At 44.6% G+C, this 14,033-nt stretch overlaps 1 protein-coding gene across 3 annotated transcripts in view; it reads right to left on the bottom strand.

Annotated features, from left to right (window-relative positions):
- Window positions 1–14,033, bottom strand: part of LOC139056133 (2',3'-cyclic-nucleotide 3'-phosphodiesterase-like) — a 67,422-nt gene that overhangs the window by 1,885 nt on the left and 51,504 nt on the right. For all 3 annotated transcript variants that reach the window (XM_070534033.1, XM_070534031.1, XM_070534034.1), the window contains 3 exons: window positions 9,748–9,857; window positions 2,483–2,768; window positions 1,712–1,994 (listed from right to left, as the gene is read on the bottom strand). In XM_070534033.1, coding sequence (XP_070390134.1) covers window positions 1,712–1,994; window positions 2,483–2,768; window positions 9,748–9,857 — 679 coding nt within the window. The remainder of the gene's footprint in view (window positions 1–1,711; window positions 1,995–2,482; window positions 2,769–9,747; window positions 9,858–14,033) is intronic.

Here is a 14,033-nt window from a genome sequence, read left to right as displayed (position 1 = left end):
AGTCAACCTATCAGAATGTGTGAAATTTCGGACGCAGGAACTCTTCGCCGTCCTATTTTCCGGACGTTATGCCGTGACCGCAGGTCCAAAACTGCAATAATCAAAAGCACCACCGCTGCCGTTTTGATTACTTCGCCACCTCATACCGGCACTCTCGCACGCAGATCCGCTGGCAGCCGTTGCCACCACTGCGGCAACGCTAGGCTTAGCTGCTTCGACGTTCGCTATGAAGCTTCTTGTCGTTGGGTGCAGTGTTTTTTATTAAAAGAATTAGCTGTTTTCAGCAATGGCACTTACCCCGCCTTTGCGGTCCTCGCGATTGGCTTAGAAGCTTCGAAAGCACGGTGCGATGAATAATGCCTGTTTCCGTAAGTCAGCTTCGCCTCCGTACAGGAATGTTAGTTGGTGAAGCTTGCGCAAAAGTATTGCAGTGAAGCATAACAAGCGTGGGACGGGGCCATTGCCACTGAACACAGTATGTATCCCTTAATTATACACACGTGCACCGGGTATTTCCTGTCGCAGTGCGAGCTCCGATATGCCCAATATGTGTACCGACAAGCCTTCAGAGCGTTTTCGAACGTGCCTGTGGTGGTTTGAGCCCCTAAGGGCAGTAAATGACATGCATTTATCTTTTTCCAAGTGGCCGATTTTTCGGACGTTTTCGCGGCCCCTAGGGAGTTCGAAAAGTCGGTCGTGGACTGTGCAACTGACCAAGATGTTTCAAATGGTCCTTGGGGCGAACGAGTGGCGGAAGGAGGACAAGAACAGAAATTATCTATGCATTGAGGAATAAATGGGAAAGGAAGCTTGCTGCCGCTGTTTTGAAGGAGCTTGAACTCAAAAAACAAAGTTTTGGGTGATGTCGAGATGCAGGTGCCCCTCACCTAAACCAAAATAAACTCTTTAAAGCAGTGAAACACAACTCAGGTGTCGTGCACAGGCTGAGAGTATGTCAGGGCAGTTGACGTTGACTTACGAGCTGTTGAGAGAGAATCTCAATTGTGACAGAGTTCGGGCCTCATACTACTGTGCTTGCTATCAGTTGATAGAAATAGCTCATATTCGAAAATATTTGCTTCTATGTGCATCTCCTTTTTATTCGTATTAGAGAATGTCCGACTCCATTTGCAATTTTTTCCGAAGATACTTTATTTGCTGTGCATTTTACTAACCCCTGCCTTCTATTCTCTTCTTAAATAACATAAACACTACTCCTTAGTATTCAAATTGGATTAAGTCGCTTTTTTATTTTTTTCATGTGCTTACTAGAGAGTGACAGCATCAGGCGATATGGTTTCAGCCCGTCTTGACATAAAATATAGTTCTGCATCACTCAGGGAAATTCGCAAAGGCACTCAGGGAAAACCTGGAAAACTCAGGGAATTTGGAAATGTCAACTTGGTAGACACCCTGGCAGATACATGAAACTACTACAGACAGTGGGCTTTCTGTTTTCAAGCCAAAAAAGTCCCCCATGGCTGGTGATGAATTAGCTGCCGAGCCTTCACAGTGCATCATTGGGCTTCTTTGATTACCCATCCTTGACAATCCTGGACTACCCAAGGCAGTGATTTCAGCCAACTAGAATTGGGTGTGCAGCATCTCAGGCATTTGTGGAAAGACTGGGATGACAAATAAAAAGGGCCCACTGGTGCACAATTAAAACCTAGCCGATGAAAGTTGTGAGAATGAGAAAATGGCATCTTACGATGTCGTGTGGGGCTGGTAGTAGCCTGTGAAGACAACATCCAGCTTTACGGTCGCACGGTCAACAACCAGAAGGCAGGCATCATCAATTGGCGCCGCTGATCCATAAACCTCAATGCCACTGACACTCTTCACACATTTCTCCCCCACCATGGCCGATTCAGACCAAGATTGCAACCTTGATGACAGTAGTTCCGAAGAAGCAGCAACAGCCTTGCTGTAGCTGTACTCAGTCCCATCGGTTAAGCCAAGGGGCATGAAGGTGATCCTTGATGGGGGCACATCTTGAAAGAATGGAAATTGAAATGTAGGCAACATCAGGAAATCATGCATTACAGACAGTTCAGGATTCGGGAAAAAATTCCGAGTTTGTAACCAACTGGCACACACAGTTTACTAGTTTTCATAATGCAGGTAATGCAAATGTTTTCACTCTACTTTTCTTAGTGACGCACATATGGCAAACTACATTCTTCTTGCATCACGCTTATTCAGTGCATTCATTAGTATAGCCACTCAGCTGTCTAGATAATATTACCTGTACCTTAAATGGATTATATTTAAAAAAAGAACAGTAAGAATTCCAATTTGACTTACAGACTTCCTGCTATCAAGAAACTCCCGGCCATACTGGACCTTCTAGCTATTGTGAATATTTCAAACGTCATAAGACAATTGTGACACTGACTGTAGACATTTTCAGGTGTCTCGTGGTTCATATTAAGTATCTGTTTTGTGGGGAAGATTTCAGAGCCAAATTGTTACCTTTTACCTTTAAGAATAACCTTGTCTCCAAGGCATAAATTGCCTTCGTCAGTGCAACCTTCCATGGGTGCAAATTTGGAAATGTCGACAGTGCAGCCGACTTCTTCCCACGTTTGGAAGCCAAGGCTCAAGGACAACTGTCGTGTCATTGCCTCTACGTCTCCATCAGTTTTGTCCACACTGCCAAGTAATGCCCATTTCTCGCCGACATCCACCATGGCAAACAGACAACCTCGGGTGACAGCATAGCCAAACACACAAAGTGTGTCACTTCGCCCGTAGGCGTGCCTCACCTGCAAATTTATATTGAAAAACACAGCACTTGAGCTCGTACAGGAATTTATTTCAATGTGTACGAAGTATTTAGACAAATGTTTATAGTCTGTCTATAGGCAACTTTTTAGGCTGCTCATAGACATCGTCTGGGCTACTAGAACAAGATATCCATAGATATTCCACAGATGACGAATGGACATGTGCTTTACACTCCTAATCAACCTACTGCCCATAGCACATCTATCTTTTGTTTATACTGGAGGAAAACTGGAGAAAGGTTTATAGTCTGTCTATAGGCAACTTTTTAGGCTGCTCATAGACATCGTCTGGGCTACTAGAACAAGACATCCATAGATATTCCACAGATGCCGAATGGACATGTGCTTTACACTCCTAATCAACCTACTGCCCATAGCACATCTATCTTTTGTTTATACTGGAGGAAAACTGGAGAAAGGTAGGTGAGAAAGATGACGTCTTTATTGGAAGCCGAAGACGGTAGTATAGCCATAAGCTTGACAAACTACTACATTTGTAAATGAGTGGAAGGCGTCTAAAAAAAGCAAAGCAATAAAATATCCGAGCACACCTAAACCAAGGTGTCTACCAAGTTAATATTTCCAAATGCCCCGAGTTTTTCAGTTTTTCCCCGAGTACCTTTGAAACATTCCCTGAGTGCCGCAGAACTATGTTTTATGTAAAGACGGGCTGAAACCATATCACCTGATGTTGTCACTCTCTAGTAAGCATATGAAAAAAATTTAACAAACGACTTAATCGAATTTGAATACTAAGGAATAGTGTCTATGTTATTCAAAAAGAGACTAGAAGGGAGGGGTTGCCAAATGCACAGTAAATAAAATGTCTTCGAAAAAAATTGCAAATCTAGTCGGACATTCTCAAATACGAATTAAAAGAAGATGCATACAGAAGCAAATATTTTCGAATATGAGCTATTTCTATCATCTGATAGCAAGCTCAGTGGTATGAGGCCCAAACTTTGTCACAATTGAGATTCTCTCTCAACAGCTCGTAAAGACAACTTCAACTGTCCTGACATACTCTCAGCCCACGCACGACGCTTCAGTGTTGTGCTACACTGGTTTAAAGAGTTTATTTTGGTTTGGATGAGCGGCACCTGCATCTCGGCATCAGCCAACACCTTGTTTTTTTAGCTCAAGCTCCTTCAAAATGGCAGCAGCACGCTTCCTTTTCCGTTCATTCCTCAATGCGAAGATCCTTTCTGTTCTTGTACTCCTTCCGCCACTCGTTCGCCCCACGGACCATTTGAAGCATCTTCATGGCCAGTTGCACAGTCCACATCCGAGTTTTAGAAATCCTTAGGGGCCGCGATAACGTCCAAAACATGGGCCAGTTGGAAAAAAATAAATACATGTCGTTTACTGTTGTTAAGGACTCAAACTGCCACAGGCACATTCGAAAACGCTCTGAAGGCCTGTCGGTACACATATTAGGCATATCGGTGCTCGTACTGTGACAGGAAATACCGGGTGCACGCGTGTATAATTAATAGTGCATAATACAGTACACAGTATAATAATACTGTGTCCCGTGACAATAGCCCTTTCCCACGCTTGTTATGCTTCACTGCAATACTTTTGCGTATGCTTCACCAAGTAACATTTCTGTACAGAGGCGAAGCTGACTTTCGGGAACCGGGATTATGCAACGCACCGTGCTTTCCAAGCTTCTAAGCCAATCGCGAGGACCACAAAGGCGCAGTAGTTTCTGCCATTGCTTAAAGCAGCCAATTTTTTCAACAAAAAAACACGGCACCAAACGGCAAGAAGCTCCATAGCGAACATGGAAGCAGCTAGGCCTAGCATTGCCGCAGTGGTAAGTGGCTACGGCTGTCAGCGGATCTGCGTGCGAGAGCGCCGGTTCGAGGCGGCGAGGTAATCAAAATGGCTGCGGTGCTGACTTTGATTAATGCTGTTTCGGACCTGTGGCCGCGGCATAACCTCCGGAAAATCGGACGGCAAAGAGTTCTTGCGTCCGAAATTTCAGACGTTCTGATACGTACATTGACTCTATAGGGTACATTTTTACGTGGTGCCTCGAAGCAGTCCAAATTATCGGGCATCCGGAAAGTCGGTCGTTGGCTGTACACTGGCAACACCTCCAGCCGACCACAGGGCGTCAAAGACGATTCGTTACGATTCCTAGCTGTGTTACTCGAGCCAGCATTACCGCGACTTTCGACCCTTTCGATAAAATTATAGCTAATGTTCCCTGATAGAGGTACAAATTCCCTGAGTTTTTCCAGACTACTCAAAATCCCCGAGAATTCCCGGTTTTCCCAGTTGGTAGACACCCTGGTTTTAAACACTTCTCACGAGCTGATCATGAATGTCCAATTGAACGTTGCTGAAAAAGTTACGAATGACATGGTGACATTTCCTTCCCTTCTTTACACTGCCACCATAACTTATGTGAAAGAAGGGTAGTGGCATTGTAGATGTTAATTTCACCTACCAATAATCGATAGACAACATGGCTGGAGAGTGCAGCAACAGATTTGACCCCCCCCACCCCCCCATCCTCACTCGCCTTTCCCAATTTGCGATACACTTCTCACACCCTTGTTTTCTCTGGTATGTACACACAATACTCACAAAAAGCTGCAGGATAATGTAGGAATTTTTTCGTTTATTATCTATGAACACTTTGTACACTTAGTTCAATATCTTATTAAGTATATACTGAATGATATGTAATTTTGCAACACAGTCTTTTCTAAGAGAAGCTGATATATACGAAACTGCTGCCACACTTAGCATATTTCAGACCAGTGAACTTGTCCAATTTTACCATTGGTCTTTAACGAACAAAAGTAAACAGGTGGGAAAGAGACACTCTAGCAAAATGCTGCAAACAATTTTTACCACCCCAGATACTTGTTTACCACATGCGCAAATATAGCACAAGCTTTTTTTCCCATTCTGCCTCCACTGGAAATGTGGCTGTGGCAGCCAGAAACTGAAACCATGGTTATCAAGCAACTATGCTAGGTACATGCAGTCATCTTGACTATACAGCTGTGGCACAATTTGCAATCCTGCTGATGCATGAAATATAGACTGTCAGGCTCCCCCAACCAGCAAGTGCTAAAAAACATAATGCTACCAATAGAAAGGTCATCCGCTATGAGAGCCAGTGACATATATGCACAACCCATGCTGAAGCTTGGAATGATAGAAAGCTGAATGAGTTGGTAAATTAAGGTTTCATGCTTCTAAGATTAGGTGTATAAAACATGGACAAAAGAAGAAACTGAAAGGACAACACAAACACTGGCTTTATATCGAGAGGTTTCACAGCGGCAAAAAACAGCTAAGACAATAACTGCTCTTGGGAAGGCAGCACCAACCCATCAATCAGTGACACAGGTATGCAGTTTCTGTAGATCTTGGTTCAGGCATAACAATTCTTCACAGAGGATAGCTGAAGGCTAGCTTATGCATATGCTAATAGGATTAATAATAAAACAGTGCCAAAGATCCAGAGAGATAAAAGAAACAACAGTATGGTACGCTGTCTTGCTTTTAGAGCGCAGGTTTTAGGGCCAAATTCTGAAACCTTCCCTCCCTTGGGCCACTTTATAACCTTATTCTAGGAGCCCTTCCTGCTTACTTACAGCGAAGGATGCATGGAGAAAGCAAGTGTATTCTGAAAGCTTCCTTCAAACGCCCTCACGACAGGAACCCGTTCGTTAGGTATAGAACAGATTCCATGTGCCAGGGTTCGAGGGTATCCGTCATAAGTGTCACGAAACCTCTTTGTTCAGCAAGAGTTGTTTCACCCAATACTTTTTCTTCCATTATAATGCTAATATATAAACACATACACTTTTTCCTGATTAACATTCAACACTTAAACGCGTAAGGACGCCTTGTGGAAGGCAACGTGGACATCTTGCGAGGGTTGCGCTTGCTTCAGATATACTAAGTTCTCGTCCTGTGCTGTTTCGCCCTTCCGTTCTCAACAGATAGTTACATTTGCTTTAGATTTCTGTCATGATGCTTCGGCAGTAAGGTATTGGTGACAGTTGGGAACTGTTCCTCAGATCGGTTCTCAATTTTTTGTTGCTGTAGGCTTAACAAAAGAAGCTGTACTACCTCAATATGGCTTAGAGATTCGACGGTTTGTGTGCAGCAACCAGTGCATGCCCTGCGGTATTTTGGAGGCCACAGACAAAGTTTGCTTGTACTTTGCACTTTGAATGGAGAGCACAAACTCCCAGCCGCCATTTTCTCCTCACCAGCCAGCCGGCCACCGGGAAGTAATTGCATGTGCGCAGACGAGCATCACGTGGGCAAACATTGCGAAAAGGCCCTCGTTCAGTGAAACCAGCGAGGAAAGGAAGCATGAAGGTAGCTTCGGGCCTAGCTACAGTAAGAGAGTGCCAAGGAAGCATGTATTAAGGACGCCTCTAAAAAGAAGCCTTCAGAATTGACATAAGGTGGCCTAAACACGATGAAGGCTTCCTAAGGTTTCAGAATTTGGCCCTTAGGCACCCGTTCCTGCGTTAGCATTGTTGTCGTACCTCGTAACCAAGCGAATGAGCACAGTGAAGGATGAGAACAAACGTAGAGCGCTGCGGGCGATGAAAGATGACGATAGCGGAGAGAGCGTGAGGAAGAAAGCGGACGAGGAGGGTGCAATGGCACAATCAGTCAGAAAGTGGAGGAGGAGGATACGGCAAAAGCATGAAAACACAAGCGTAGTCCCGCACAATGCTGACTATGGTGACGATGGCTATTAAATAGCGCCAGAACAGTGCGCATTGTTAGGGTGCCTCGATGCACTCCCTTGCCTCCGCTCCTTTTGCGGGGCCATGCGCACTGATTACATGATGAAAGACAGCAAGAGGGAAGAGAGCGCGAAGAAAAAAGCATAGGAGGAGGGTGCAGATGAGCCATGAGGGGAAAAGCAGAGCAGGAGGGTATGGCAAAAACGTGAGAAGGAAAAGCGCTGTGCTGCACAAGACAGACTATGGCAACGATGGTTACAAGATGGCGCCAGGCTAGCACACGTCCTTAGGGTGTCTTGATGCGCTCGCCTTCACTCCGTTCATGAAGGCGCACGCATCAACGCATTCTACGTGTTGTCTGTTAACCAAAGCGCTGCATGAGTGGAGGTCGGTATGAGGCGGCTGCTGTGAATCGCACCCATGTGTCACCCACACACACTGCCTCTCACAATTTCCCGATTAGCGAGGCAGTCACGCCACACTTCACTACGTTTGGAATGTGTCGCATGAGACATTGTCCGCACCAGCCAATATATCGCGAAATGAAAACCCGTATAGAGCTGCGCTCAAATTTCACATTAGCGAGTCTTGTAATCGTTGGTGAATTTTTAAATTTTCTGCTGTTTCTTTTTTTTCTGTTTTTTTTTCTCTGCGTTCATGGCGCTGTTTTATAATTATGTTACCAAACCAACTCGCCCCACTGTCCCTACTTTAACAATGGCATTACTGTTATGGCACTTCTCAATCATAAGATGCTATTTATTCCCATAACTTAATGAAATCCCTATCTTCACCTCAACCTTAGGACACTTACTCATTCCTGCGGCTGACTTTTTACTATTTTCTTGTTGATAGTAAGCACATGTGTTGACCTTTTCATTCCTCGTGTGCCAGAGCTTTAAAGGGACACTAAAGGTCACTACGAAGTCAAGTGAAAGTGATAAATCAATGCTCTAGAGCGTCTAAGGCGTCAACGTAATCGCAAACAAAGATTTAGTAACCGTCAAATTGAGGTAAGTTTATTACACGATTTGAGACTCCCCAGTGACATTCCAGTACTATCGCGATGACGAAGGCACTCCTCATCATAATGTATGTCACTAGTACTCAACTACTCGTATTAAAGAGATTATTTCATTAGATTATATGACAGAAGAAAATGATACTTGTCTACTTCTATTCGGTTTTAAGAAAAAATAATATTTTGACGTTACGCTTGAGTAGTATGGGTGATTGAGAGGTTTCGTTTTCGCTCGACTCTGCGCGCTCGACTTTGCGCCGCGCATGCTTCGAAGTTTCAGTTGTTTCGTTATCGCGTCGTGCTGCGCTGGTTCTGCTGGCTCGTGAAACTTGCATTTGGAACAAGCAGCGAGAATGCCATGTCCATGTGATGTCGTGGGATGCGCGAACGGTCCGCGGAACTTGGCCAAGGGCAGTTGCAGCGGCGAATCCAACGTTATTTATCACCGTGTGCCAACGACTGAACCTCTCCGTTCGAAGTGGTTAAGTGCCATACCTCTGCCACTGCGCGTTGGCAAAGAGCCGAAAAATCACGTCGTGTGCTCGGTGCACTTCCGTCCAGAGGATTACGAGTTCAACGCCGACTTACTGAAGTCGTGTGGAATGCCTTTCAAAGCAGGCCGCCGTTGTAGTAGTATGCAACGACGCCGGCAGCGCGAGCCCTCAGCAGCAGGTCACGTTCATCAGTGCTTAAATCGCTGAAGTCAAGCCCAGCATCGCGAGCCAAAGTGTCATTGTCAGGGTCGTCCATTGCAACGAGCGTCGAAGTTGGCGTCATAAAATAAAGAACCAGCTTATCGTCGCGTGCTTTCTCTTCCGCTAGCCACCATAGTTCCGCTTTCGCGCTGATATCGGCTCTGTCTTGGCTCTGTTTCTGGCAGCGCGTTCGTACTTTTCGCAGAAAAGCCATAGCGCCGTCTGTGTGCACCGTTTTACTCACCGACGGCGCAACGTCAATATGAGACCATGACGTCACCACTCCTCCATCGGAAAGCGGGCGATTTGAACTGCGCTAGAGGTACGCGGACGCTTCAGAACGCATTCTCTATTGAAATAAGTCTCTCCTTCGCACGAAACAAGCGTTTCGAGGTTTCTGGGATGGTATTTCAACAGTCCACATTGACTTAATATTAACCTATAGTGTCCCTTTAATGCCTAACCATCCATTTCTTACTGTATGCGAGACGGTGCTTGACCCATACCAGTTCACTGTGGCAGTACTTCCTATCGCGCTCATCCCGTCCAAACCAGCACACTCTTGCGACACAGAAGGGGAAGAACTGCGTCCATTGGACAGGCTTGAGCTCTATGCCTGCAAATGAAAGCAGGTTGGGCACTTGAGCATCAACTGGCAGGATAAATCCAAACGGTGCAATAGTAATGTATGCATGAGAACATTCTCATTACGCCCCATGTCTCCTTGAAGTATCAGAAATGCTGCAGAGTCTGCTTAAATGGAACTCGTTGGCAACAAAACAAAAAAAAATAACACAAAGGGGTTTGTCTTGCTTTCTATTTCTATTGCTGGTTTTTCAGATTGATTTGAGAGATGTCAAAGTTGTCTGCAAAGTTCTTTTTTTGGGCATGTGTTTTTCTTGCCCCATTTCCAAGCATTCAAAGAGTGTTCCTGCTTAGGTACTTCTTGTTTTCTGGGATAGGTAAGCACAGCAGATTTAGAATCTATCCTTTCACATTACTTTCCGATTCCTCTCCTTGCTGCTGCTTTGCTTCCTCATTTCCAATAGAAAGGAAGCTCAGCAGCTGCTGGCCACTACCACAAAGAAGCGCCCTGCCTGCAGTGGTACCCTCGTTCTTAAATGAAACAATCGTAATCGTAAAGCTATCATACTTATCAGACTTGTAGATGAGCCTTGAAAACTAAGCACTTTACGACAAAATCATAAAGCTTAGCACGTATGCATGGCATATTTTCCCATTAGGTGCTTTTCATTACAGTATAAGGTTAAGGTCTTTGCAGTAGAAGGTCATTACAGTATAAGTATAAGGTTGGTCAGACAGTTCCCTAACCAATATGTTGTTGCCAGCACCGTTGAAAAGTAAAAAAAAAATTAAATTATGGGGTTTAATGTGCCAACACCACTTTCTCATTATGAGGCACGCCGTAGTGGAGGACTCCGGAAATTTCGACCACCCGGGGTTCTTTAACGTGCACCTAAATCTAAGTACACGGGTGTTTTCGCATTTCGCCCTCATCGAAATGTGGCCGCCATGGACGGGATTCGATCCCGCGACCTTGTGCTCAGCAGTCCAACACCATAGCCACTGAGCAACCACGGCGGGTAGCTGAAAAGTTCAGGTGATAATTGAGAATCCATAGGCGAGAGATAGTGGCACCCACATGTATAGTTTTTAAGTGTACATACGCTATATGGCTGCTTTTCCTGCATTGCCACAGTGATGTGACCGCACAGGTTTCAGTGCTCTTGGCAGGAGACAGTGCATGTCGCATGCCTAAGTGCAAGAAACACACTCTCAAATTATTTTGCTGGAGAAACTGCCTGACATCATTTCTGAGTATTGCATACCCTGATGAGGCATATTCACTCTGCTTGCACATAAACATGAGCAGAATACAAAACTGTGGGGTTTGTTTTTGTCTGTTCCCTCTTTTGGCACTGATGACAGAACCAGTATGACACATAACTTCCTTGACCAATAGCTAGTGCAATCATCAGTGTTCAAAGCACGTACTGCATACTGTATCAAAAGGCATTAAATAAAATCTGACCCAATATCTTGATAGTGCAAATGGCACAGCACTTGTATACAAAGTGAGGGGGCCAACATTATATCCCTTCAGATGAGGCTTTGTTAGCCTACTGTTCATTCACAATGGCACTGTGCAGTCGCCATAATGGCTTCCAAATGGACTACCGTATTTACTTGTGCAAGGCCCGGTCCCACACTTTGGAGTGTCAAAAACCTCGGAAAAAAAAGTTTCACTGAGCATCGCAGACTACTAGATGGCACTAGTTGGCCTGCTGACAGTGGCAGTCACCATCATCATATCCCACATGGAAGTGCTGGAGATCATCATCATCATCATCATCATCAGCCTGGTTACGCCCACTGCAGGGCAAAGGCCTCTCCCATACTTCTCCAACAACCCCGGTCATGTACTAATTGTGGCCATGCCGTCCCTGCAAACTTCTTAATCTCATCCGCCAACCTAACTTTCTGCCGCCCCCTGCTACGCTTCCCTTCCCTTGGGATCCAGTCCGTAACCCTTAATGACCATCGGTTATCTTCCCTCCTCATTACATATCCTGCCCACGCCCATTTCTTTGAGCTGGATTAAAACAGGTGGAACTGAACTGCAACTCTGGTCGCAGATCCGACTAAGCGGCACTGGATGTAGGCTTAGCCAGCAGGTGGCAAGCAACTGCAGGAAATTCACCTTTAAAATGTTGGTAGGAATAGACAACATCGATGATTGGGTCTGAGATCATGTGCACAGGTCAATGTTTGAATTTAGGACGAGTAGCGGTACATAGGCATAATGTTACGAATTTCAGTTTTTGCATTTATATACTGTACAGAATTGTGAATGTTCCTTTTTTGTGCGATTTTGATGTTACCTTAGAAGAAAGCTTGTTGTCTCAAATGCACTGTTTGTCACCGACAGGAGGGTAGGCCTCGTCAGGCATACACAGCCTCTAGCCTCCCTCCTGATGTGGCAATGCATGTTTAGATGCTGTATATGAAATTGAAAGAGAGAATAAACTTGAAAGTAAACTTGAAGGTCGTTTGGGGGGAGAGGAGTGAAAGTTCCCGAAACTTATACAAAATCTTTGGCTCCTCTAGACAGAACACAACATAGTGCATTTACCGGTAAGCAATTAACTAGGCATTAGCAAACGCAGTCGAAACCCATGGTGTCCCCGCAAGATGGTATGGGGACTTCAAAGCGGCGTCACCACCCGTCTTTGCTTCTTGCGCCTTTTCTGGCTTGCCAAGCTTCTCGTGGAATGAGTGGCATTCTTGATGTTATAGAAGGGTAATTTACTAATCCAAGTGAAAGCATTTTTGTGTTTAGTGCATTTAAAAAGACAGAGAATTAAAGTGGGCTTCCTCTTATAAGGTCTCCTATTGCAGTGAAGCCACCTTAACACATGCTCGACTGCATATGCACATACTCACGGATATACTCTTTCTTCCCCTAATTTTGGGGTGCGTTGCTAGTGCCGTACAGAAGCTATCAATAGTGAAACTAAGACAGACTGGAAGTTTGCAAACCCACAAGTTTCTCCTCCTGCGTTAGCCGTCTCCTGCTTGCTCCCCATCAGCATAAGTTTAAACAGAAGTTCAAATGAATTTACTATGCCGTTCTCTCTCATTTTTCCTCTTTTTATTCCTTAACCCCCTTTCTCCCTGTGTAGGGTAGCAAACCGGATGCAAGTCTGGTTCTCCTCATATCTTCTCTCTTTCACAGCGCACCGCAAAGTGTATATATATATATATATATATATATATATATATATATATATATATATATATATATATATATATATATATATATATATATAATTTTCACCAGGAGTGATATTTCAGGTATTACCAGCCGAACAACTCGTCCAGAGCAGAGCTACCTTCTATCATCATCATCAGCCTATCTTATGACTACTGCAGGACGAAGGCCTCTCCCAGCGATCTCCAATTACCCCTGTTCCAATTACCCCTGTCCTGTGCCAACCGATGCCAACTAGCACTTGCGAATTTTCTAATTTCATCACTCCACCTAGTCTTCTGCCATCCTCAACTGCGTTTCCCTTCTCTTGGTACCCGTTCTGTAACCCTAATGGTCCAATGATTATCAAACCTGCGCTTTACATGACCTGCGCAGCTCCATTTTTTTTCTTAATGTCCATTAGAATATTGGCTATACCCGTTTGCTCTCTGATCCAAACCGCTCTCTTTCTGTCTCTTAAAGTTATGCCTAGCATCCTTCATTCCATCACTCTTTGCGCGGTCCTTAACTTGGTCTTCTTTGTCAATCTCCAAGTCTCTGCCCCATATGTCAGCACCTTCCTTTTCAATGACAATGGTAAGCTTCCAGTTAGGAGCTGACGATGTCTGCCGTACGTGGTCCAACCCATTTTTATTCTTCTATGAGTTTCCTTCTCATGATCGGGGTTCCCTGTGATTAGTTGACCTAGGTAAATGTACTCCCTCACAGACTCTAGAGGCTGACTGGAGATCCTGAACTCTTGTTCCCTTGCCCGGCTATTCATCATTATCTTTTCTCTCTGTTAATGCACTCAATAATTTGTTGCAACTCGTCTGCAGTGTTGCTGAATAGAACAATGTCATCAGCAAATTCAAGGTTGCCGAGATATTCGCCATCGATCCTTACTCCTAATTAGCCTTCCCAGTTTAATAGCTTGAATACTTAATTCTTCCAAACATGCAGTGAATAGCATTGGAGAGATTGTGTCTCCATGTCTGACCCCTTTCTTTATAGGTCCCT

The sequence above is a fragment of the Dermacentor albipictus genome, chromosome 2 (assembly GCF_038994185.2).
Source record: "Dermacentor albipictus isolate Rhodes 1998 colony chromosome 2, USDA_Dalb.pri_finalv2, whole genome shotgun sequence".
Taxonomy (NCBI): Eukaryota; Metazoa; Arthropoda; class Arachnida; order Ixodida; family Ixodidae; genus Dermacentor; species Dermacentor albipictus.
This window is presented reverse-complemented; position numbering and strand designations above follow the sequence as displayed.